Source organism: Otolemur garnettii, unplaced genomic scaffold (genome assembly GCF_000181295.1).
Source record: "Otolemur garnettii isolate 467f Iridium unplaced genomic scaffold, OtoGar3 scaffold00005, whole genome shotgun sequence".
Classification (NCBI taxonomy): domain Eukaryota; kingdom Metazoa; phylum Chordata; class Mammalia; order Primates; family Galagidae; genus Otolemur; species Otolemur garnettii.
The window spans coordinates 5001436-5024903 of record NW_003852400.1 but is presented as its reverse complement, the minus strand read 5'-3'; the positions used below and the strand labels follow the sequence as shown (position 1 = coordinate 5024903).

Here is a 23468-nt window from a genome sequence, read left to right as displayed (position 1 = left end):
TTGCACTCCCAGCTTCTATTTCTAGATATAAAGCTCCCCCCAAATTTTGATTGAAATTGAATTAAACATAAATTAAGAGATATCTTCATAACACAATACTCAGTTTTCCTATACAGAGATTTTGTATTATTTTCCAGTCTTTTTGTGCTGTGTTTCTAAAGGAAGTTTTAGATTTGTAGTTTTAGGGCCAAGGGCGGTGGCTCACTCCTGTAATCCTAGCACTCTAGGAGGCTGAGGCAGTTGGATTGCCTGAGTTCATGAGTTTAAGACCAGCCTGAGCAAGAGAGAGATCCTGTCTCTGAAAAACAGCCTGGCATTGTGGCAGGCACCTATAGTCCTAGCTACCGGGAAAGATGAGGCAAGAGGATCGCTTGAGCCCAAGAGTTTGAGGTTGCTATGAGCTAAGATGCCACAGCACTCTACCAAGGGTAATAAAGTAAGAGTCTGTCTCAAAAAAAAGTTTTATAGTTTTCTTCACATTCTCAGTATTGCTTATTTGCCACCATAAATGGGGTCTTTCCCCCATATCTTCCAATTCACAGTTTCTTAACCTTTTTAGTGTAACAGAACTCTGTGACAATCTGGTGACATTTTCTGGCCTTTCATAAAAAGTCCTGTAAGTAAACTATTTTGCACAGTATTTAAGGCAGTTCATAGACTTCACAAGTCCAGGTGAATTACTTCTGTTAAAACTAAACATTTTATTTCTGGGATTTGGAGAAGCTATTAAATCCTTGTTTACCTATATAGTTCTTGAGACACGTTACTGAACTATAAATAATTTCAGGTTCTCATATTGCTTGGAATAAAGAATTTGAGTTATTTAAAATCATTGTTTAAACCTCTGGGCACCATTATCAATTTCCTGTCTATTACCCTGCACCTTGGAGGAGCTCACTTAGCCCTGTCTTCCACCCATCATTTCTGACCTTCTCCCCGGGTATCATGTCCCTTGCTTCATCCAGCTGCCTCTTTTCTGGTTTCTTCCCCCCACCTCCCAAACCCTTAGAGATATTTTTAGTAGTTCTATGTGTACATCTACTTGTGTTATATCCTGGAAAGGTTATGTCACCTTTAAATGACTCAGTATTTTAAAACAATAATCTCATGAACACCTAATCTATATAGTAGGTATATTTTAAGTAGCATATTTAAAATCTGTCCAATTTGTAAGAATTATATCTATATATTCTTAAATAATTTTTTTCAATAAAAAAGCCTCAGTTGTAAAATGCAAAATGAGGACAAGATTAATATGTTAAAGCTTAAAAGGAGTCAACACATTGAAAATTTGGTTAAAGGGAAAATACAGAGATTATAAAGAGGAATATTCTAAAAGCAATATCTCTGAGCAGACTTTTAGGATACTTATTAAAGGGTGAAGTATAAATACAGAATTTCAAAATACTACATAATTGCAAAAGAACTATATTTAAATACACTGATTGCCTGGCATAGGCATTACTATTAAACATGAATCAGTTTTCTAATCTCTTCGACAGTCATTGCCTGAGGCATTTTATTACATGTATCCCCTATGTATCAAAATAAAGACCGTGATGGGCCAGTGCAAAATTTAAGACTTACTCATAGACTGTTTAGGACCAGCCTTGAGTGCAGTCACATGAAAAATTTTAAGAGAAAAACCCATCCCGTTGTTAAATCTACCAACTAAGCATACTTTGTGTGTGCATTAAAGGCAAATAAACCAAACTGCAAGGAGAAAATGAGCTTGGAACATCCTCCGTCACAGAGTTTCTTTGGGTAAACAGCGGTCAGTGGTTGGTCATCTTGCATTTCTTCTAATCACAATTCCTTTCAACGTCTTTAAAGATTCAAATATGAATACAAATGCTTTCTGTCCAGTCACTTTAAACAAAATGAAATTTTTATATATTGGGGCATCATTTATGTTAAATATTTATGAGTTTGTCTATTATTACCACAGTTAACATTGTAGAAACACATCAACAATTTTTTTTAGTTCTTTCCATGACTTTTTATTTATTTAATTTTATTTTTAAATAAACCATAACTGTACATTAATGCATTTATGGCACACAATGTGTTGATTTGATATCCAATGCGGAAAGCTTACATCAAACTGGTTAACATAACCATCACCTCACTTATCAACAATTTAATCTTTACCATTCCTGGAAACCACTAGAAGGCCCATCAGGTGGGGGGTTACCTGGGTCTGCTGAAGTCTGAGAAGTACATCTCTGCTAGCAGGTGCCACTGGATGCCCCCGTTGTTGCTGTACTGGAGGAGGACGCCCTCCTCTCTGCTGTCAGGCTTGTTGCAGGAGGCACTCTCTCCACCTATTTGGATGTAGAACTGGACAAAGTCCACCCAAGAAGTATCCAGATCCCAGCTCACCAACTGTCTTTTCCCAGCCTTTCAGAAAACAAAACAAAACAAAATCCAAGAGAATCTTAGAATCACATATTTACTCATCTGCAAGTCCTCTGGCATTTTGCTTTGGTTTCAAAATCACATGAGGGACCTAGCACTGTGTGGAGATGGTTTGTCTCCATTTATTGCTGAAAGGAGAAGGTTACGCCCTGTAGGTACCTCTGCTCTGACTATGGTAACTGTTCCTGGATACACTGGCCTAACCTCTACATCACTGATTCCCAGACTTGGTTATGAGACCCTTGGAAATTGCTAATGATACGAAAGAGTAACTGGAAGTTTTAAAAAATAAAGCAAAATTAATTTTAATTAAAACCCTTCTAGTCCTTGCCTTGTAAATCTCGTCTAGGCAGAGTAATGGAGAAGAAAGATTATATACTTTGAAATCATTTGGAGCTGGGTTTGCATCTCAGCCCATTATTCCTACTGTTCACTAATGGGGTAACCTTTCTGAGCTCTTATTTTTCTCAAGTGTACAATATGGACAATGGGACGTTCCTCATAGGGTATTATGACAATTATGTGAAATAAGATGCTGTCTGTAACTTACCTGGCACACAGCATGCTTTCCTGAGGGAGCATCCTCCCCAGAGATACGTCCCTGACCCTAAAGCAACCCAGGTCACTCAAGCTCCAATGTCTGTCCGTCTGTCTGTCTTTCACTCTCTCTCTCTCAAATAGAGAGGTTGGGAGAGATTATTCAAGTAAGTTTCTGCAATTAATAAAGGGTCTCTTTGTGTCCAAAAAGGTCATCAAGTTCCTTAAATCCAGTCCCTCAATTCTTTTGCTTAGTGTCCCCTGTAGGCCACTGTCCTGTTGTGAGGTGTTAGATACAAAATAACCAAGGTTGGTCATCATTTCTGTGGGGCTACGTGATTTCATGCTAATGGGACTGAAAAGGGGGTTGCTTATGAGATTCTTCCAGCCAGAGAGCTTCTGCCAAAGCTAATCCATGGACTTCTCTGAATTGGTCTTGGAGAGCTCCCAAAGAGTTCAATTAAAAATAGAAAAGAAAAACTGAGATAGTATATATAGTATTAGAGAAAAATGGCCCCCATACTTATGTAGGTAATTTAAACTCGACTTTAATCCGCTAAGTCAATTAAGAGAGGGTTTCAGTTTTTAGAAGTCACAGGGGAAGTCCGTGGAGCTAATGAAAAGTGTACACTGCTATTGATAGGTTTAACCCCAATTAAGAGATTCCAACGTAAATGAGATAGCCAGAAAAATGAGAACTAAAGTTCAATCCGAGACAGGAACTTAGAGAGTCCTTGGAAATCTCAATTTTAAGTATTTATTTGCGGAAATCTTAGAAGTAATATGTATTTCCAACGTGTTCATGTGTATTTTTAATTTTTCTTGTTGATTTGAAATATCATAAATGAGAAGCACCTTAGAAATCCTAGTATTTTCATGCCTTCAGATCATTACAGGGAAAATGACTTTGGGGAGAAAAACTACAGAACCTTGCAGATTAATTCCAATTCAGCAGCCTTCTCTGAAAAAGCTGGCATGTGGAAATGAGCCAGAAGGATACAGCTCTAAGGTGAGAAGAATTACAAAAATCTAATTATCACAATTAGTTGGTTGTAATGATTTTTCTATTGTGAAATTCACACAACAGTGTTGCTTTTCCAGGAGACGGCGGTGTTAGTCTACACAGTTTGGAAGGAGCATTTCGTGGGATTTTTAGAAATGGGGGACAACATCACACAAATGCATAATTTGGCCTTGAAAGCGTTTTTTCCCCAAAAGAATAGCACAAATCATATTCTTTGTTCAGTGATGTGAAATCTCGAACATTGTTTTAAAGGAAGAAAAGAGAAAAGGGAAATGCCATGTGGCAAAGTCTTTGACAGAATTTAGAATTTGATGGAACATACGCTTTGAAGTCTTTCTGTGAATTCAATGTATTTACGTGTGTGCGTGTCGAGGCGCAGGCTCGTGTAAGGCTGTGTGTTGGAGTAATCCATTGTTTCATTCCTGGACTATGGAAAGTGCCCTCCAATTTCCCCCAAAAATTCTAGGTTAAAATATCTCATTGCTTTAAGGGTTTTGCTAAAATACGTGTAAAACCAGTTTTAACAGGTTGTGCTTTCAGAATCTAAAACCTTTATAACAAAATCTTTAAAACATTTCCTGAATATCCACGGTCTGCTTTCCATTAAAGTCTTTTAAAATTAATCAAAATGCCCCTAGAAAATTCTATACTCAATCTTAGCCACAAGGCCGAGAAGCAAGTCTATTTATTTATTTGAAAATAACTGTTTCTTTAGAGTCTTTTATTCACCAATTTTCTTTCTTAATTTCATTTATTCATTCATTCCTTCAACAATTACAACAGGCTGAACACCATGTGTTATATAAACAAACATGGGAGGACCCACAGACTGTGGCAGAGACAGCGATGCCGACTGAGGGCTGCAAATCAAGTCCTGGTGCCTTGCTGCACCCCATTTGCTGACATGACCACTTACTAATTTTCCTGTCTGTGTAGCCTCAGGGGTATTTGTGGACTTAATTATAAACACCTGGCACATGGTATGCATTTCTGAGGTGAACACCTTATCTAGAGTTCAGCTTGGTCCGTGGGACTCTCTGCATTTTCATGGATGCTGTGAGGATAAAAATAAAAATGTGAACTAAATATGTATAAACAAGAGAGGAATTTTAAGGAAACAGAGATTAGTATAGCTTGCCGTAGCTCCAGAAAGCTTCCTGGAAGCAGCAGGATTTGAACAGAATGCTCAAAGCTTTATGTGAATGCAGAGAAGATGGAAGGCCTAACGGTGGGGCCCAGTGGGGCCTGAGGCAATGCAGGCAAACTGGCAAAACCCGGATGGTGAGGAGAGCTCCTTGGCTGTACAGAACGCTCCTGCTTGAAAAATGAATATACGTTATGTAGTCAGGGCAGAAAGTATTGAAGATTATCCTGAACGCCTGAATGTTTGTGACAGGAGAGGGAAAGAACAGAAAGATGCTTTTAAATAAATGAACCTAGGCTGGTTACTGGTGGGGGCTGCCAAACTGTGCATTCCACCTGTCTGCCAAACAACTGAGTCTATGACTCTGGCTGTACCAATCAGGATGCCATTTTCCCCAGGACACTGTGATTGGCAAATCAGAAAGCTTTTCAATTTTTTTCTATGGAGCTGCTTGGAAAACTGTGGCTATCAGTGACAGCTGACTTGAAAATAGAATCTACTCTTAAATTCTGCGAGCATTTGAGTAACTGGCTCCAGATATCTCTGAGCCCAGTTCCATCTGAAACTGTATTTTCATTACGAGAACTAAATCTCCCCCTTTTTTGCTTAAGACAGTTTCTCCCACTCAGAATTCATAACAGTTCTGACTGAATCAAGAGAAAAAAGCACAAAATAACCCCTGGGATAGTCCCCTAAAAATCTAAAGGGAAAGCTGGATTGGGAGGGAAAGGGACTAATTTTACTTTTGAAATGATGATGTTTAAGTTTGTGGGAGGACATGTACGTAGAAATATTCAGTGATATCAATTTGAAATTTATTATTATAAATGCAATTATGGTATCACTGAGCTCTTTCTATGTTCCCACTGCCTGTCCTTATTCTTTATCTGCAGTAGCTCACTTATTCCTCCCAATATTGACGTTAAAGTCAATGAAATTGAGACCCAGAGTTGTTAGAACTTTGGAAGGAGAACTAATGACTTCTGAAGCCCAGATAGTCTGATTACAGAGATCACCTTGAATTACGCAGAAATACTAATATGGAACCCAACCCTTTATGTATTTAAAATCTGTGTGTGTGTGCACACGCTTATGTGCATACACACATTTACTGTGCATACACACATTTCACATATTTGTGAAAGATTCATAATATCCTTTTAAAATTGATGCACAATTATCCCATTTCTTCACAATTATACAGTGTATCCAGATGTATTCAATGTATGTTGATCATTTCTTCACTTTATTATTGTTATCTCTAACAATAGTGATCAGGGGACCCTCAATGTCAATGGATGGGAAATAGCATTAAATGGACTCCATCTCTAATTTTCTACCATTCTCTATTTTGTTTTCTTCCTGATTCTTTGTTCTACACCTGCTTTAAAACAAAACATGTACCTATTTTTGCATTTGCATGAATTAACTTGTCTTGGATTTCTGCCCAAACAGATTCTATAACGTATCAGCCCTATGGTGTATCACCCACACCTGTCTTCTTGTTATGGGACGTAAAGTGGGACATTTCCAATTGTTCCAGAATTGCTGACTTTATTCCCTGCTGGAAAGAAGTGGTATTAAGCACCTCACATTCTAAAGACAGATGCTGACAGTCAAGGTTAGGCATGTTGCTCAGGTTAGAGATTGGACCTGTTCCCCTCTTTAGTTGCTCTGTGATGAGTTAGAGAAGAGAGAGAAAGAATATCCTGCCTGGCCTGTGGCTAGGGAAGACCTAGCTGGCACCTCAGTCCCTAGTTGGTATCTACCCATCGACACACCTAATCTGGTACCACCACTGCAGAAGGTGAACACTGCAGGAAAACTTGTATGCAGGGTCCCACATCAGTAAACACTATAGCAGCCACCAAACGGAGTTGGAATAGATGAGAATAGGTGAGATGTCTGCTCACCAAGGACAGCTCTGTATATTCCCACCCCCACCATCATTCTTCTAATCAGATGCCTGATATTAATGGACAGAGTTAATACACACTATGAAAGTGCTTTCTGTATGTTAAGGACTGTTCCGCATGATTTACAGATATTAACTCAATCTACGTAATAACCCTAATGAAGCAGATACTCTTTTAATGCTCACTTTACAGATGAGGAAGCTAAGTCACAGGAGGTTAAGTAGTATGTTGAAAGTCACCAAGCAAGGAAGTGGTAGAGATGGACTGCAACAGGCAGGCTGGCTCCAGAGCACAGCCTTTGACCTCTAAGCTCCACCACTCCAGACCCTCACCCCAGGTCTGCACGACACACCTTCCCAAAGCCGGGCTGAGAAGAGACTGAGAAACTTCCTTAGTCGAAGACCCTCAAGATATAAGCCTGGCTGGCACCATAGGGAAGAAAAGCAATGGATTTAGGCCAGGCACAAGAGGGGTAGGAATTTTAAACTGGCCTAACCTGGGTTTGTAGCAGCCAAAACCAATTATAGAACTACAAGAGTTAAAGGATGGGAATTTGACAAAGCCTGGTCAAAAGTAGGGAAATGGGGAACAATAAAATCATTTCATACTTGTGCCTTCAGGGTTCACACTGCCCCTTGAACCAGTCCCCTACTAAACTAGCATTACCCCGATGACTTATCCCAGCCCTTGGCCATACCTTGCTGAAGTATAGAGATGATCCGGAGGAGATGACACCACACCCTTGTTCTGGTTTTACAATTTCCCCCCCAATGACTTCCTGCCAGTCAGACTCCCAACCATTCTGGTTCTCGAAATCAGACATGATTGTGGAAGGCAGTGCAGCTTCTGGGTGGCATTCAGTGCCGTGGTATCCCTGGTCACACCTATGAGAGAACCAGTACAGAGGTCAGAGGCCTACCTGCCAAGGCAGTGGCCATCTGACCTGAAACATTTCCCATGCCCTCCTTGTCCTCAGGTCTTATCATTCATACTAGACTTTTCCTACGGCATTAATCCCTGTGTCGATCTGTGTATGTGGCAACTTTCAGTTTTGCACATTCCTCTCCAATGGATAGAATCTTTTCTTTACTTTCTTTCTTCCTTTTTTTTTTAAATGATGGACTCTTGCTCTGTTGCCTAGGCTGGAGTGCAGCGGTGTGATGATAGTCACTGTGGCCTCCAATTCCTAGGCTCACGATGATCCTCCCATCTCAGCCTCCTGATTAGCTGGGACCACTGGCAGAATGCTTTCTTAAAAGAAATAATGTTATGAGGATAGAATTTAGACAACAAGCAGTAATGAAGGAGGATGTCGGAGTATGTGTGTACGTGTGCTGGAGGGTGAGGGATAGGGGGATTTTCCTTTAGTTGTAAAAAGCCACATATCAATATCCGTTCAACAAACATGTAAATCCAGCCACATTTTATACTTTCTCTTTCATGATTAAATCTCTTTTAGAGTCTTTAAGTATTCAGGTGTGTTCCTCTGTCCTCATTAGTGACAATCACTATCTCCCTGTGCATACAACCTTGAACTTCTGGTGAAGTGACATAGGAGAGAGTGCAGCAGCGTTTGACTGGCACTTTCAGACTGTCAGGGGAAGAAACGAGGAGCAAAAGCAAAGCGCTTTTAATAAACTCTGGAATGTAAACCCAGGAGCCTTTGTCTTGAGGTTCTATTTTGAAGTTTAGAATACATGGTTTTATACTTATTTTAAGGTAGCAATATCTTTTATATCTAAAGTACAAACAGAAAGGAAGATCATTTTCCTTTGGCTATTTCACTATTTAATAGCCTGTCCACACAACCCTGATGACAGCTGTGGCAATATCCTTACAGACACAAGTCCGAGAAGCAGGAACTGACTGCACGCTCTGGTGCCTGTACCTGCACATGCCGTGGTCACACGCCCCGTGCCCGTTGCACATGTTGGGGCACTGCTGCCCGATGTAGATGCTGTCTAACGCCCACTCGTCCTGGGCCGTGTAATAGCTCTGACTCCAACGGAAGCGGGTGGCACTGGACCTAGAAATGAGGTGCAGTAAAAAAAAAGAATAGTGTTGCAACCAAAATGCAGTGGTGCAGACATGAATGTTAGAGGCCAAAATCCTTCAGATAACTGAAAGGAACTTTGTGGAACTTGTATTTAGCTGCCCATCATGTTTCTTTAATTTCTGCTCCATTATTGTGCAATGCTATCATTCAATCATGAAAAAAAGTTAAAAAGCAAGCGGCCTACTGAATATATTTCACTCGTAATTTGAGACATTTCATTTCTTTAATTTTTAACATTTATTTACTTTTTATCAAACCCTGGTCTCCTGTGTGAGAAACATGTTAAAAAAAAATCAGATTTTTTTTTCTTGCATGGAGATCTGATGCTGAAAAAGAAAAGTACTCTAAAAGAATCCAGAGTAGCCATTCATTATTTAAAATAACAAACTAGCACATGAACTTTATGGCCATCCTCTATTTTAAATAATAAAGATATCTACTAACTTGAGTCTGTATTTTATAGAGAAAAATGTAAGATATTTAACAAAACTTTTTTTTTTTTTTTTTTTTACAATAAACACATCCATACTTATTAGAAAACCTCTAGTGAGCTCTCAACATAAAACAAAAGTGTCATTCAGGGATATTATTTTGGGGTTGAGGGGACTATACTATGCTCTACTCAATTACAAATAAGAGTGTCTGGATGCTAAATTCTGCGTGCTTCTGAAATACCAACTTGCTTGAGTTTCATGGACAAGCTGATCTCAAGTGGAGATAAAAAGTTAAACAGTCCATTACACATAGAGAAACACTTGGGACCTTAATTCATTGGATCTAAAGAAGTGGCTATTTTGAGAGTGATGTTGATAAGCCTTCTACTCACTGAGTGCCATATAGCGTTGTTTCAAAATTATAGCGTATTTTTCACCTGTAGGGATTTTCAGGGGTTTGTGATTAGTCCTTTTTGGTCAAAGTACTGAACAACAAAAAAAAAGGTTGTGCAGAGTTGTTGTGCATGTTCAGTTCCACTGATTAAACCTTCCTCCCCAAGCACACTCTGTACGGGCAGACTTGATCTTAACGGCTCTGAATGATCCATTAAAGTCTACTGCATCAATTACCCACATATTAAGCACTCCCTAAGTACATAACAGGCTGTTAACATTCAGACTAAGTCCTCATTGTTTATTTTATCAATGATCTGTGGCTAATACGTTGCATTTTCACTCCTGGTAGGATAATTTCAGGACTCACTGAGGTGTATCCAGTAGACACAGGTTTGCTGTGTTATCAGTGCTTGTCACGGGACTTACAGTGGGACAGAATGAGCTACCTCCTTCATGGGAAAGGTTTATATTTGGAATCAAAAGGCCAGCACAATTTTCATAGTCCCATACTAAGAAATGGTTTTTAGAGAAGCCTACTATAAAAGTAGGTGCATTGTCTCAGAGCATAGAGCCTAACAGAAATAAATAAGACTCATGCACCACTGTCAACAAGAAAAGGAGCGTTGATTTTATCATTTTAAAACTGATTACAATCTAAGTCTAGGTGCCTAGACTGTGAGCTTGTTAGGAAGTGGGGTATCTTCTGTCTCAATAGTTTGCACAGCGCTGGAACAAAGCAGATTCTTAAAGAAAGTTTGCTAAATAATGAGCCAATGCGTGGCTGAACAGGTGAGGAAAGGGCAGCCTGCCTCTCATTTGCATAGGTAATGGAGTGGAGAATGTACCAGGATTTGGGGGACAAGATCCCCCAGGACTCTGATGATGCAATTTATCAGCCCTGTGACCTTTAGTGAGAAATTTCAGCCTTCAAGGCATCTAGTTTTTCACCTCTCAAATAAAATATTTGGGCAAAATGATTTCTAATCCTTCCAGACTTCAAATATAATGATTCTTCTGGTGGTGTGTTGACCAAGGGGACAATTTATTTTCTTTACAGTTACATACCTATACAAAATCCATGGCATTCACTAATTCAAGGTTTTGTCACCTCAAACTTTAAACTTGGGGGTCGGGTGGCTTCAGAAACCTGTTGTGGATTACCTAGTTTATTTATGTGGCTAATGCAGGCACATTCTAAATTCTTTCTTCTAAGTCAATTAATCTTTATATGCATCTTAAGAACTTTTGAAAAAAATATTTCTTTGAAATAAAAATGTTTAAAGTGGACTATTTCATTTAAATATACAACCCATAGTTTAACATGCTGATGGTAAGAGAAAGAGCAGGGGAAAGGTTAAATACTGGCTTCAATTTTAGTGAAAAAAAAATTAGTCATGTGAGCAATCACCAGCTGGTCACACCTGAGAAGTCAAGGTGTGAGCGTGTTGATTTGAGGCCGCATCATTGCTGGATACCACCCTTAACACAAATACTTCATTTACCTATTTGCCCTCTTTCTCTCTCTTGGAAAGACTCTGAAAGTGGAAGGAACTGCTGCTGTGTGGGTCATGAAATGAAGTTAACTTGTATTTAAATTCAAAACTCTATGGATTCCCAAAAGGAACAAAACTTGACTCTTCTATTTCATTTTTGCCCATATAAACTTGAAAACGAGAGAGCATTGAGTCATCTTTGGATAGTTAGGTAACCTGAAGAATCAAGGTAAATGAAGGTAAATGAAGGCTGACTAAATTGTATTTTCCACCTTCAGAGTTTCTGTAATTACATTTACCCAATTATTCTGAAACTCATTCAGTCATTAGGTGTTGATTTGTTTATGAAGTTGGCGACTGACAGCTGTTTGGGTCTCATTAGGCCTTGTTCTTATGTAAATGTCTCCCATAAAAACGAAATTAATTTTCACTGGGTAACAAACGTTTGATTCATACACAATATAATTTCTCCGAGCAGGTGTATACATTTGATATTTCCACTCTAAGTTGTCCTAGCTAGCACATTTTCCCAACTTCACAGATCTCTGATAATGCAGGAACCACATTTGCTTTTATGCATTCAATTTATAGTTGCATGCATTTTAACCAAAAGTGCAGAACAAAGGTTTGGCCAAAAAAGGAGTACTGTTTTAAACCAAGCCGCACTCTCTCCCCTATGCTCGAGAAACACATTTTTTTTTTTTTTTTGAGACAGAGCCTCAAGCTGTCCCCCTGGGCAGAGTGCCGTGGCATTACAGCTCACAGCAACCTCCAACTCCTGGGCTCAAGCCAGTCTCCTGCCTCCGCCTCCCAAGTAGCTGGGACCACAGGCGCCCGCCACAACGCCTGGCTATTTTTTGGTTGCAGCTGTCATTGTTGTTTGGCGGGTCCAGGCTGGGGATTCAAACCCGCCACCTTAGGTGTACGTGGCTGGTGCCTTAGCCGGTTGAGAAACACATGTTATTCACAAAAGTTTGAAATAAACCTAACAAAGTTACCAAGAATGGCAAGGAGAATAAACAAACTTTACCTTTATAGTAGAGTTTCTGACCATTATAGATTTAAAAACAATACCTAGTTGAATACTGTTTTTAAAAAAACTAATAATGTTTAGTTTAAGTTATAAGCCACTGGGAATGCTTAAATAAATATCCTACAGGGTTGTTTTTTTTTAAAAAAATATTTTCGCTTTCTTTTCTCAGGTCTTTGAAGGAAAACTGGAAAAGCAGAATGAAAATATTTAGCACATGTATTTAAAGGGAAATGGTCAGGGGAATAACCTAGTAAAATAGTCTCTGTTGTAAAAGGAGATACTTTATAATAAAACATCTTTTTAGTTCATGAGGCACATCAAATTAAAATTCTATTTAATTTCCCAACATTTAATATGTGGCAGGCATTGCGTTACAACTAACAAGATTAAGGGTCAACATATTTCTTTTCAGTGTCTAATTAACACTAATAAGAGGCGAGGGACAATGCTAAGATTTTCAACCTGGTAGTGCTGTCTCTGGAGCTAAGAAATGATAATGCAACATACAATTGAGTGTAAAGTAGTCTGCCAAGTTTATTCTGATAATATCAGAATATCCTCCTGGATATTGCCTAAGTTACATGAACTCAATCAAGTTTATCTTATCATCATAACTTTGAAATTGTACTTCACATGTTAAGGAAAAAAAATAAACAATCTTTAAATAACAAGGGAATACATTTAATGGCGAAATAATGAAAAAAATACCACCTCAGTAGTTTTGCACCCAGTACAACGGTATTTCAATTGTTTGATGTATTGCTTTGCATCAACTCGATATACATGCTTGGAATGTCATTGAAATTAAATAAAAAAATCTTGATTATATTCCCAGCAGTAGACATAAAACAATAGAATGTTAGAGAAGTAGCAACTTGTTATAGAAAGCATTAATAGAGTATCCAGGAAATGGCTCACAGTTGGATATGAAAAAAAGCTGTGGAAATCAAATTTCAAGCATTTTATTCCAGCTGACATAATAATGCATTGTTAAAAAATAATCAAGGAGGCATTCTTACATACTGTAGTAATTCAATTTTCAAATGAAGGTGTAAAAATAATCTTAGGTGCTTATGTAACCAATTTTCTGGTGTAGAGTCTATCTTTTATATAAAATAATCTGAGAAGGTTTATTTAGTAATTTTCTATTTAGAAAAGGGCTATGGCAGGGCATATACCACAGAAAATAAAATAATACTTCTCTCTTTTATGCTTTTTCTTTTGTATAAATCACAGAATCTTAGGATTCCAGGACTGTGAAGGACCATTAAGATAATCTAATTTAACCTTTGCATAAAGATTTGGCTTTGAGGAAGAGGCTGTGAATGGTTAAGATCATGTGATTAATTATTGGCAGAGTCATACTGAGAATTCAGACCTTCTAAATTTCAAGTCCAAGGCTTTTTCTTTCATCCTCACTCGGAGCTTTAAATACTATCCATAGTATGTTTCCTTAATTCTTTTACTTTCCCTCCAAATAATACACTGTTTTAAATGATCAGTCTAATAGAAAACAATGCAGTATTTGGGAAAAATTATTGTGCTTTTTTTCTCTTTCACATTATCAAATACTTAACTTTTTTCCTAGTTTACTGAGACCTCTGTTTCCTAGGGGATAATTTTTTTTATTGTTACTGAAAGAATGTAAGTAGAGGAAAAGAGTGTAGAGTAAGCTTTTGCTATACAAAGTAGGACTTTTCAGCAAGAAAACAGCATTGCAATTCAAACTACTTGAATTTCGAGATTCTTCTATTTCCTTTTGTATACCAAACCTAAAGGGACTATCTCATTGAGTTCTCCCATAAAAAAGAAAAAGTTGGTGAAAGATGTCTATAATAAAAGCTATAAAACAGTGATGAATCAAACTGAAGAGGACACACAAAAAGAAAAGATATTCCATGCTCTTGAATGAGAAGAATCAATATTGTTAAAAATGTACATCTTTCCCAAAGCCATCTACAGATTTGATGCAACCCCCATCAAAAAAAAATGACATACGTCACAGAAATAGAAGAAATAACCTAAAATGTATATGGAACTACAGAACACCCAGAATAGCTGAAGCCATCCTGAGTGAAAAGAAACAACTGGAAGAATCACATTACCTGACTTCAATTATTAGTAATCAAAACAGCATGATACTGGCATAAAACAGACACACAGACCAATGGACAGAATAGAGAACCCAGAAATATATCCACACATCTATAGTGAACTTATCTTTGACAAAGGTACCAAGAACATACGGTGGAGAAAGGACAGTCTGTTCAATAAATGGTGCTGGGAAAACCAGATATCCATATACAGAAGAATTAAATCATATAATCATACGATTTATATAAATCATAAAAAACAGATTCAAGACCTAAATGTAAGACTGAAACTCTGAAACTACTAAAAGAAAACATCAGGGAAATGCTTCTGGATATTGGTTTGTGCAATGATTTCTTGAGTAATACCCACAAAGTCCAGGCAACCAAAGCAAAATTGGACAAATGGGATCACATCAAGTGAAAGAGCTTCTGTATAGCAAAGAAAACAATAAACAAAGAGAAGAGACAACCCATAGAATGTGAGAAAATATTCTCAAACCACCTATCTGATAAGGGATTAATACTAGAATATACAAGGAGCTCCAACAACTCAATAGAAAAAAAAAGTAGTCCAATTAAAAATGGGCAAAGGATCTGAATAGACATTTGTCAAAGGAAGACATACAAGTGGCCAATAGGTGTATAAAAATAGTCATCAGAGAAATGCAAATCAAAACTACAAAGAGTTACCATCCCAGTTAAAAAGGTTTCTATCAAAAAGACAGGCAAAAATGAATGCTGGTGAGGATGTGGAGAAAGGGCAACCCTTGTACACTGTTAGTGGGAATATAATTAGTGCAATTACTATGGAGAGCAGTGTGGAGTTTCCTTATAAAACTAAAAATAAACCCAGCATTCTCAATGATGAATATATCCAAAGGATATCTGCATTCCCATGTTTAATGTAGCACCATTCATAATAGCCAAGATTTGGAATCAACTAAGTGTCTACCAATAAGTGAACGGATAAAGAAATTGAGGTACATATACGCAATGGAATATTATATAGCCACAACAAAGAATGAAATCCTGGCATTTGCAACAAGATGGATGGAACTGGAGAACATGATGTTAAGTGAAATAAGCTAAGAACAGAAAGACAAATCTTGCACATTCTCACACCTATGTGGGAGGTAAATATTAAAAACGCTTGATCTCACGGAGACAGAAAGTCAAATGGTTATTACCTGAGATTTGAAAGGATAGTGAGGAGAGGGAATATTAAGTGGGGATGGTTAATGTGCACAAAAATTTAGTTAGATAGAATGAACAATATTTATAGAACAACAAAGTGACTATGATCACAGTAAGTTAGGGTGTTCTTTAAAATAACTAAAAGAGTGGAATGGGAATGTTCCTAACACAAAGAAGTATTAAATGTCTGAGGTGACAGATACCCCAATTACCCTGATTTGATTAGTTCACATTATATGCCTGTATCAAAACATCAGATTTACCCTACAAAGATATACAATTATTATGTACACATAATGATTAAAAATTATTATTTTTTTTTTAAAGAAAAGGTTGGAGCAAGAAAGGGGATCAGAAAAGCTAGAATAGTTTGGAAACCAAAAATATCTTCAGTATACCTTCAATATAAAAGAAGGCCTTTGGTAATGAAAAAAAAAGAATACACATTTGCCATTGTGCTTATTTTCATATTCAAGTCACGCTAATAGAGACAGTAAAAGTTAAAGCGACATCATCTCTTACCAGGTTTTCTGGGGAAGAAGTACTATAACTCTTCTCCACTGTGTGAACTCACTGGCATGGTAAATACTTGCGGAGGTGAACTCCTGACAACTTGGCATACTTGGAAGGCATTCCTAAAAGAAAGTCAGGCAAAGATTAAACATTTTCCCCAAGGGAAATATGTTTACTCACCCGCTCCTTAGAGAAATATAGTCTATAACCTTAACTATTCGTGATACAGATGCCATCCATGGTTTTTCCTTCCATGACACTAAAACATTTAAGAAATAATTTCAAACATGAGATGCCATAATGGAATTGAATGTCTCCCAGTTCTCACATGTACAAACAGAAATGGATTAGGAATTAATTTTTTTGCCTGTTACCATAACACTGGCACTTGGCAAAATTATTCTCTTCACATGATGTTTATGCACTTACTGCAATGGGAGATTATTGCTATGCATATATAAAGAAGTAAATTTTATTCTAACATCAACACATTTCTTTTTTGTTTCTAAAGACAAGAGATACTACTTCCTTAATATGATGTACCTATAGGCAAAGAAACTTAGAAAGGAACAGATGAAAACATGGTATAGGGAAAAAAGACATGTTGATAAAAGAAGAGGGTTAGAGAAAATAATATTCACAACACCAGCTGAGAGTATCCAGTTTTGAAGTTACTCCCATTTCTTTTTCACTTCCAATTACCCTTTAGTATCTGGCAGTGAAGAATGTGGCATCCTTGTAATTCCCCGCTGACTTTATAGCAATTCTAAGTTACACATAACACCATTTCTTTTCAATGAGACCTAAACTTCTAGAACTGTCATTTCTTTGTTTCTTACGAGAAAAAGAAAAGGTTACCTATCACAAGCTTTAGAGAAAACAGACTTACTTCTTGGACGAGGTGCCAGGTAAGGCCGTGATTGGTTGAATACTCCAGCTTCACCTGGTTGTCCATGTGTGGAGTGTATTTCTGGCCACATCCCATCACCAAACTGAACTGTATCATATAAGACGCTCCTATCTGCATGGACTGTGTCTCCACATAGCGCATACTGGAGGCAAGTTTAGAATCCCCTGTAAAACTAAAAGAGACAGAGATGGAAATCAGAAGAGTCTAAAAGCAATATATTAGAGAAAAAGTAAGCTCTTTACTTCGTAACTTCGACCAAAATAGTTTCATTTTACTTATTTAAGCCTTCCCAAGTTCTAGAATGGATTTCAGTCAATCTAATAATTGAGGTTTAAAACAAGCTATCAAAGAAGCAACTTTTTAAAAAAAAGTTAATACCTTTTTTTAAAGTTGTCAAACGTATGTGAAATTGCCACTCACTCATATATTGCTCATAAGTATAAACCTTTTGACTCATTAATCTCACTCCTTTAAATCTATCCTAAAGAAATAATTCTAAATTTAGAGACAATTTTGTAAAGTGTGACAAATATTACAGGATTACTTACAGTAATTGGTAACAATCTCAGTGTCAAACTACAAGATAAAATGGAAGTCTTGAGTAAAATGGTATAGCTACGTGACAGAATCTTATCCATATTTCAAGTATTTATGATGGTAATATATCACATCAAGATGTACATGATGAAATAAGTTCAAAAAATAACCACAAAATGATGCCTGAAGGAAATGTCTGAGGTGGCCATGTTTAGTGGTGGAAAATTTGTGACTTACAATTTTTCTTTTTGTTTTTCTTATTTTACAAATAGTCTTTAAAGCTCATTTGTTAAATACTAAACACATTATAAAGGAATTTTAATTGTTATGCCTCAGATCAGTAAAATTCATGTTTTACTGGATCCCAGCTGAATACTCTGGAATTGCAAACTGTTTGAAGGCAAACAGAAATTCTTGTTAGAGAAAACTGCTCAGGAAGTTGTAATCCATCAGCGGAGATTAAAAAGGGGACATATTTTCACTGTAATTCCATGGATCAGTGTAAATATTCCCAGAGTTGACCACACTAAAATTTGTCGATCATAGTACTTGTTTCTGTTATTCTGAAGTAGTTACAGTATTAATTTTCTGTGGTAACTCCTATTAGTTAGGAGGCATAGCTGATATGAACCAAGGACTAAGGAAATACTCTGTAAAATCTTTGAGGCATTTATGATAATATATTTTCTTAATTTTTTTTTGCTAAATCAGCAAAATGAATAATTATTCTGACCCGATTTTTACAGAGGTGAAGATGCTATTTAGTTAATAATAGAATACTGTCTATATAGAGGGTTAACCATGGACTGAGACTAAGGTTATAAAATATAAGAAGATGCTTTCCCCAACAATGAGTAATCACTAACTAACAGTTTTTAAACCAAGGGTTTGGACTTGGACAATGTGTGGAGGAGTAAAACGGAAAAGCCCTAAGCTGGTAGTTGATGGGAAAAATAATAAAAGGAAGGGAAAAATCATATTCAATACTGGTGGTCTTATAAATACAGTCAAAAAATAGAAAATGCCACGACTAGTCATTATTAATATAGATGCCAATTATTTGTTGAGTCTAGGCCAGGTACTAAGACAGTGCTAAGCACCATCTGAGCCAAATTATCTTCGTTTCACCTTTACAGTACCTCTTCATAATGAGAATAATTATATCTTTTTAACAGAAAACGGGTCCAGTAAATGGTAGAGACTCTATGAGAAACTAGCTTTGCCTGACTCCAAAAGCTTCTTAACTAATACACTATTTCTTTGTCTTTCTATTACTTTAAGATTGGGAAAGAAAAGCATTGTAACTTGGAGTAAATTTTGTTTATAGTCAATTTACAAATTATTAACTTTCATTTATTACGCAATGATACGCTGATGTTAAAAATATAAAAGTATGACTCCTGCTTTGTGTTTGGGTATACAGGATGCAATCTAGACAATAGAAAGCTATAGAATGCAATTTTTAGCAATATTGGAAAAATAAAAGAAATCAACACAGAACAAAAATAGTTGGAAGCCATATAGACAGAAACTTGTTCATACTGCTTCCGAGCTCTTTCAAGTGGGCCAAAAAAAAGAAAAAAGAAAAAAAATCACAAATGCTTCCGTCCATGAGAAATAAACGCTGCTTTTGGCTTCCAGGGCTCTTTCTAGTACCTTTTATGAGGAGGAAGGTAATTACAGGCAGCCAAACAGGCTTCATTCAAAGTGTTTGCTTTAGGCCAGGGGTTGTAATCCCAATACTCTATTAGGCCCAGGCAGGTGGATTGCTTAAGGTCAGGAGTTTGAGACCAGCCTGAGCATCAAGAGAGACCTCATCTCTACTAAAAATAGAAAAAACAAGCTGGGCATGGTGGGGCACTCCTGTAGTCTCAGCTACTTGGGAGGCTGAAGCAAGAGGATCACTTGAGCCCAGGAGTTTAAGGTTGTGTGAGCTACGATGACACTACCACACTCGAGCCAGAGTGAGACCTGGTCTTAAAACAAAAAACCAAAAAACCAAAAAAACAAGAAAAACAAAAGAAAGTGTTTGCTCAAAAAACAAACAAACAAACAAAAAAACAAACAAAAGAAAAACCAACCTACCAATCTCCCTGGGCATCAGGAGAGAAAGCCCCATAGTACACAGTAGCACATAGGCTGAAGGGTCTGCAAGTGACACAGAGCCACTAAAGCCTTCTCACTTCTGCCATGGGTAGCATTTTTCCACCTGAGCATTTCTGAAATAACCTAAATTATTTTCACAATCAGCTCCTTGTAAACTTCTCCCTTATGAGATAGTTTAGTGCCCTCATAATTCTGTACAGAAACAAAAGGAAGTGCTGTGCTTTACAAGTACTGCCTGCGCCCAACCTTCGGATGATTACAAATGTAATCACGAAATTAGCTGAGGAGAGGAAGGATTCCGGCCTGAGTAGAGGTGTGTGCTCTGTGAGCTATCTGGTGATAACAGATTTTAAAGGTATCAAGATACCAAAAAAAAGAAAGATAAAAATAGGCTGGGCCCACTGGCTCATACCTGTAATCCCGACACTTTGGGAGGATCACTTGAAATGAAGCCAGCTGTTTGAGACCAGCCAGAGCGCTATGGCAAGACCTCATTTCTACAGAACATAGAAAAATTAGTTGGGTGCAGCGGCCAGCGCCTATAGTTCCAGCTACTCAGGAAGGTGAGGCAGGAGAATCACTTGAGCCCAAAGTTTGAGGTTGCAGTGAGCTGTGATAATGCCACTGTACTCTAGTCTAGGTGACAGAGTGAGACCTCATCTCAAAAAAGTTATATAAAATAACAGATTAAAGATGGTGGCCACACTCTTGTTGTTCCTATGGCCTTCCTTCCTCTCCAGAGGGCAGCAACCATCTTATGACAATAATGTAATAAGTATGCTGATGGAAACCTTTCTGCTGAGACTGTGGAGAAAAAAGGTAAAGACAGCCTAGAGCCTGGATGGCCTTGTTAAGGCGCTCACCAGCTCTGCACTGGCTGCTACAGGACTGCTTGTTACAAATAACAAATAGCCTCTTTACTTTTGCTTATGCCATGGTCAGTTTTTGCTTGTTGTTTTTGCTGTAACCTAGAGCTGAAAGCATCTCTAACTGATACATCTGCCATACTTGATGGTACTATGAGACATCTACCCCAATGCCTTAATCTAAGGCACAAAAGCCTGAGAAAAGCACAGACATCTGTGCCTTATCTTCTAGACCACTCACAGTACAGAGCTCAAGTTCATTTGATTGCTTCTGGTTTATTCAAGACTGGCTAAATGTTCATACTCAGCTGGGGCTTTGAGGGCAGAGAATTTCATAGACTGTGATCCTTTAATTTACAAAACGGCTCCTCTTTGCTGCTTGTCTAAGTCAAGACATGTTTATAAAGGCAAACATGAGGCAGAACTTTCTTTCTGTTAAAATCGAAGGAAAAGAAAAGGATAGTCCATATTAGCATTATGGGGAGAAATTCTGGAGACAGAAGGCACCGGGAATCAGGAGCCTCAGCTTTATTCGCGTTGACTTGCATGAGTGCCTCATAAATAAAGTAATGATAAAAAAAAGCTCCAACTTCTAATTACTAGATTTAATGAGAGAATGAGGATAACCCTTTCCACTAGGAAATACTGCCTCTCTCTTCTTTATTTCTACCTGCCAAGAAGGCTTGAAGGCTCTCTATTACACAGTGGCCTAATAGATAACACCATGATGTAATGTGAGTCTCCACAGTTCTATATTTTGTCTCTGGTATAGCTGCCTCTCCTTTCCATCCCTGGCTGAATCTCATGTATAGCCATGGATCTGTTTTTCTGACCAGGCTGGAAGCCTGTCCATAGGGAGGGATCGTATCTTAGTCATCTCTGCATCTCCTAAAGCACTCAGAACCTTGGCTGCACCTCCGAGAAGCACACTGTATTGGACATCACAGTTTTCTGAAAGCTGGATTATCACATCAGACCTCTGAGTCAAGACCACTGGGAGGCTGTTAGGGGTCCTTAACACTGTGCCATGGAGAAGGAAAACTGAGAGGCTGAATTGCTGGCCTCAGGGTCACACAATTGCTAAAAGGCTAGAAAAGGGGACTTCTGGTTTCTACTTTGAAGTCTTTCCACTATGTCATGCCTATTACAGGCTCTCAAAGAATGTTTGTTAAATAAAATGAGCACATGAGTGAGGTCTTTCAACTGGGGAGCAGGCAAGTTTCACAAAACTAGTTACTTGAGTGCTGTAATGAACACCAACAAGGTTTTGAGGTTATCTTGACTTAAAGGAATCACTTTCTGCATTTCCCCAGAGCCTATTTCCCCTCTACATAAAAAAAGGCTCTTTTATTTGAAAGGTAGATACATATAACCAAAGTAAGTGGAGAATGCTTGAGCCTCAAAGCTCTTTAAAAGCAAATTCATGTCCAAAAGCCCAGTTAACTAGGGACTGAGTCAGTTTTTGACAATCGAGCTTATCTCTTCAGGCACAGTTTGGTAAGTCAGTCGAGATGGCCAAATTTCACCATTAATGTGTCGTAAGAAAGGGTACGCATCAATATTTATACTGCTTAGAAGACTAAGCAATATTCTATTGATTAAGGGCCCGAAAGAAAGGTACAGCTTTGCGGAGCTTTAAGGAAAACAGGAGAGCCTCACGATGCTGTTTTTGTTTTGATACCATTCAGAAGTTGTACGCAGAAGATGTGAATGAATTTAATCATTCTAATATCATCCATTTAGGGGTTATGTTCTTGTAATTACCAAAGAAATGTTTGCTAGATTTGACAGGAACACCTGCTGATATTGTGGGATTAAAGGCAGCATTTAAAATTACTTGTCATTTCTACAACCTTGCATTTCAAAACAGAAATAACTATTATTTTAGTGGATTACATAAATTTTATATTACTGGAAAAAATCTGATAACACAAAAGCAGCATTAAAAAAAGGGAAAAATTTGTAGTTTCATTCTCTAGAGGTGACCACTGTTAACATTTTGGTATAAATACTTCCAGACATTTTTCCTTATGCTTACATACAAAAATACATACCATACATATTTTTCTTTCGCTCTCAAAAAATTATGAAATCATAGTAAATCTGCTCCCTCTTTTTTACAACCTTTCATTGCCATCTCTCCACATTGAAAAAATATTCAATGGGACTCTTAATTAGTAGAACACTGCATAGCCATCTAAGAAGTGTAAATATTGATGCACTGTCTTTCCTTATGGCACATGATTAGTGAAATTTGGCCAGCTTCACTTACCTACCAAATTGTTCTTTTAATTTCATTTAAAAATGAATTAAGCCGATCTTCAAATATAGAAATTTGGTGAGGTTCTTTCCATCTTTCACTATTATAAATGATTCTTTTATAATATGCATCTTTGTATATCTTTGTGCATTTGTCCAGTTATTTCATGAGGATAAATTCCTAGAAGCAGAATTGCTTGGTCAAAGCAAATGCACATTTCAAAAGATGGCACTTACTGCCAAGCTGCTGTCCAAAAAGATCATACCAAGTTACACTTACCAAGAATGTTAACACCAATTCTTACTACCTGTTCATACTGAACTTCAACAATGTTCTTTACTTTGGCTACTTTATGGTGATAGTCCCTTAATCTACATTTTTTATTATTAATGTTTAAAATCTACTCCTGTTTATTGGCCATTTATAATATTTTGCATATAAGTAGCCTTTTCATGTGCTTTGCCCATTTTAAAAGTGGGGTTTATCTTTCTCTTATTGATATATAAGGGTTCTTTACCTATTGAGGATGTACAGTTTG

General features: G+C 37.5%; 1 protein-coding gene across 2 annotated transcripts in view; it reads right to left on the bottom strand.

Moving 5' to 3' along the window:
- The window catches only part of RELN (reelin), a 479973-nt gene that overhangs the window by 115047 nt on the left and 341458 nt on the right, over window positions 1-23468 (bottom strand). For both annotated transcript variants that reach the window (XM_003782608.3, XM_023518943.1), the window contains 5 exons: window positions 17141-17333; window positions 16261-16373; window positions 8928-9065; window positions 7737-7923; window positions 2195-2400 (listed from right to left, as the gene is read on the bottom strand). In XM_003782608.3, the coding sequence (XP_003782656.1) occupies window positions 2195-2400; window positions 7737-7923; window positions 8928-9065; window positions 16261-16373; window positions 17141-17333 (837 nt within the window). The remainder of the gene's footprint in view (window positions 1-2194; window positions 2401-7736; window positions 7924-8927; window positions 9066-16260; window positions 16374-17140; window positions 17334-23468) is intronic.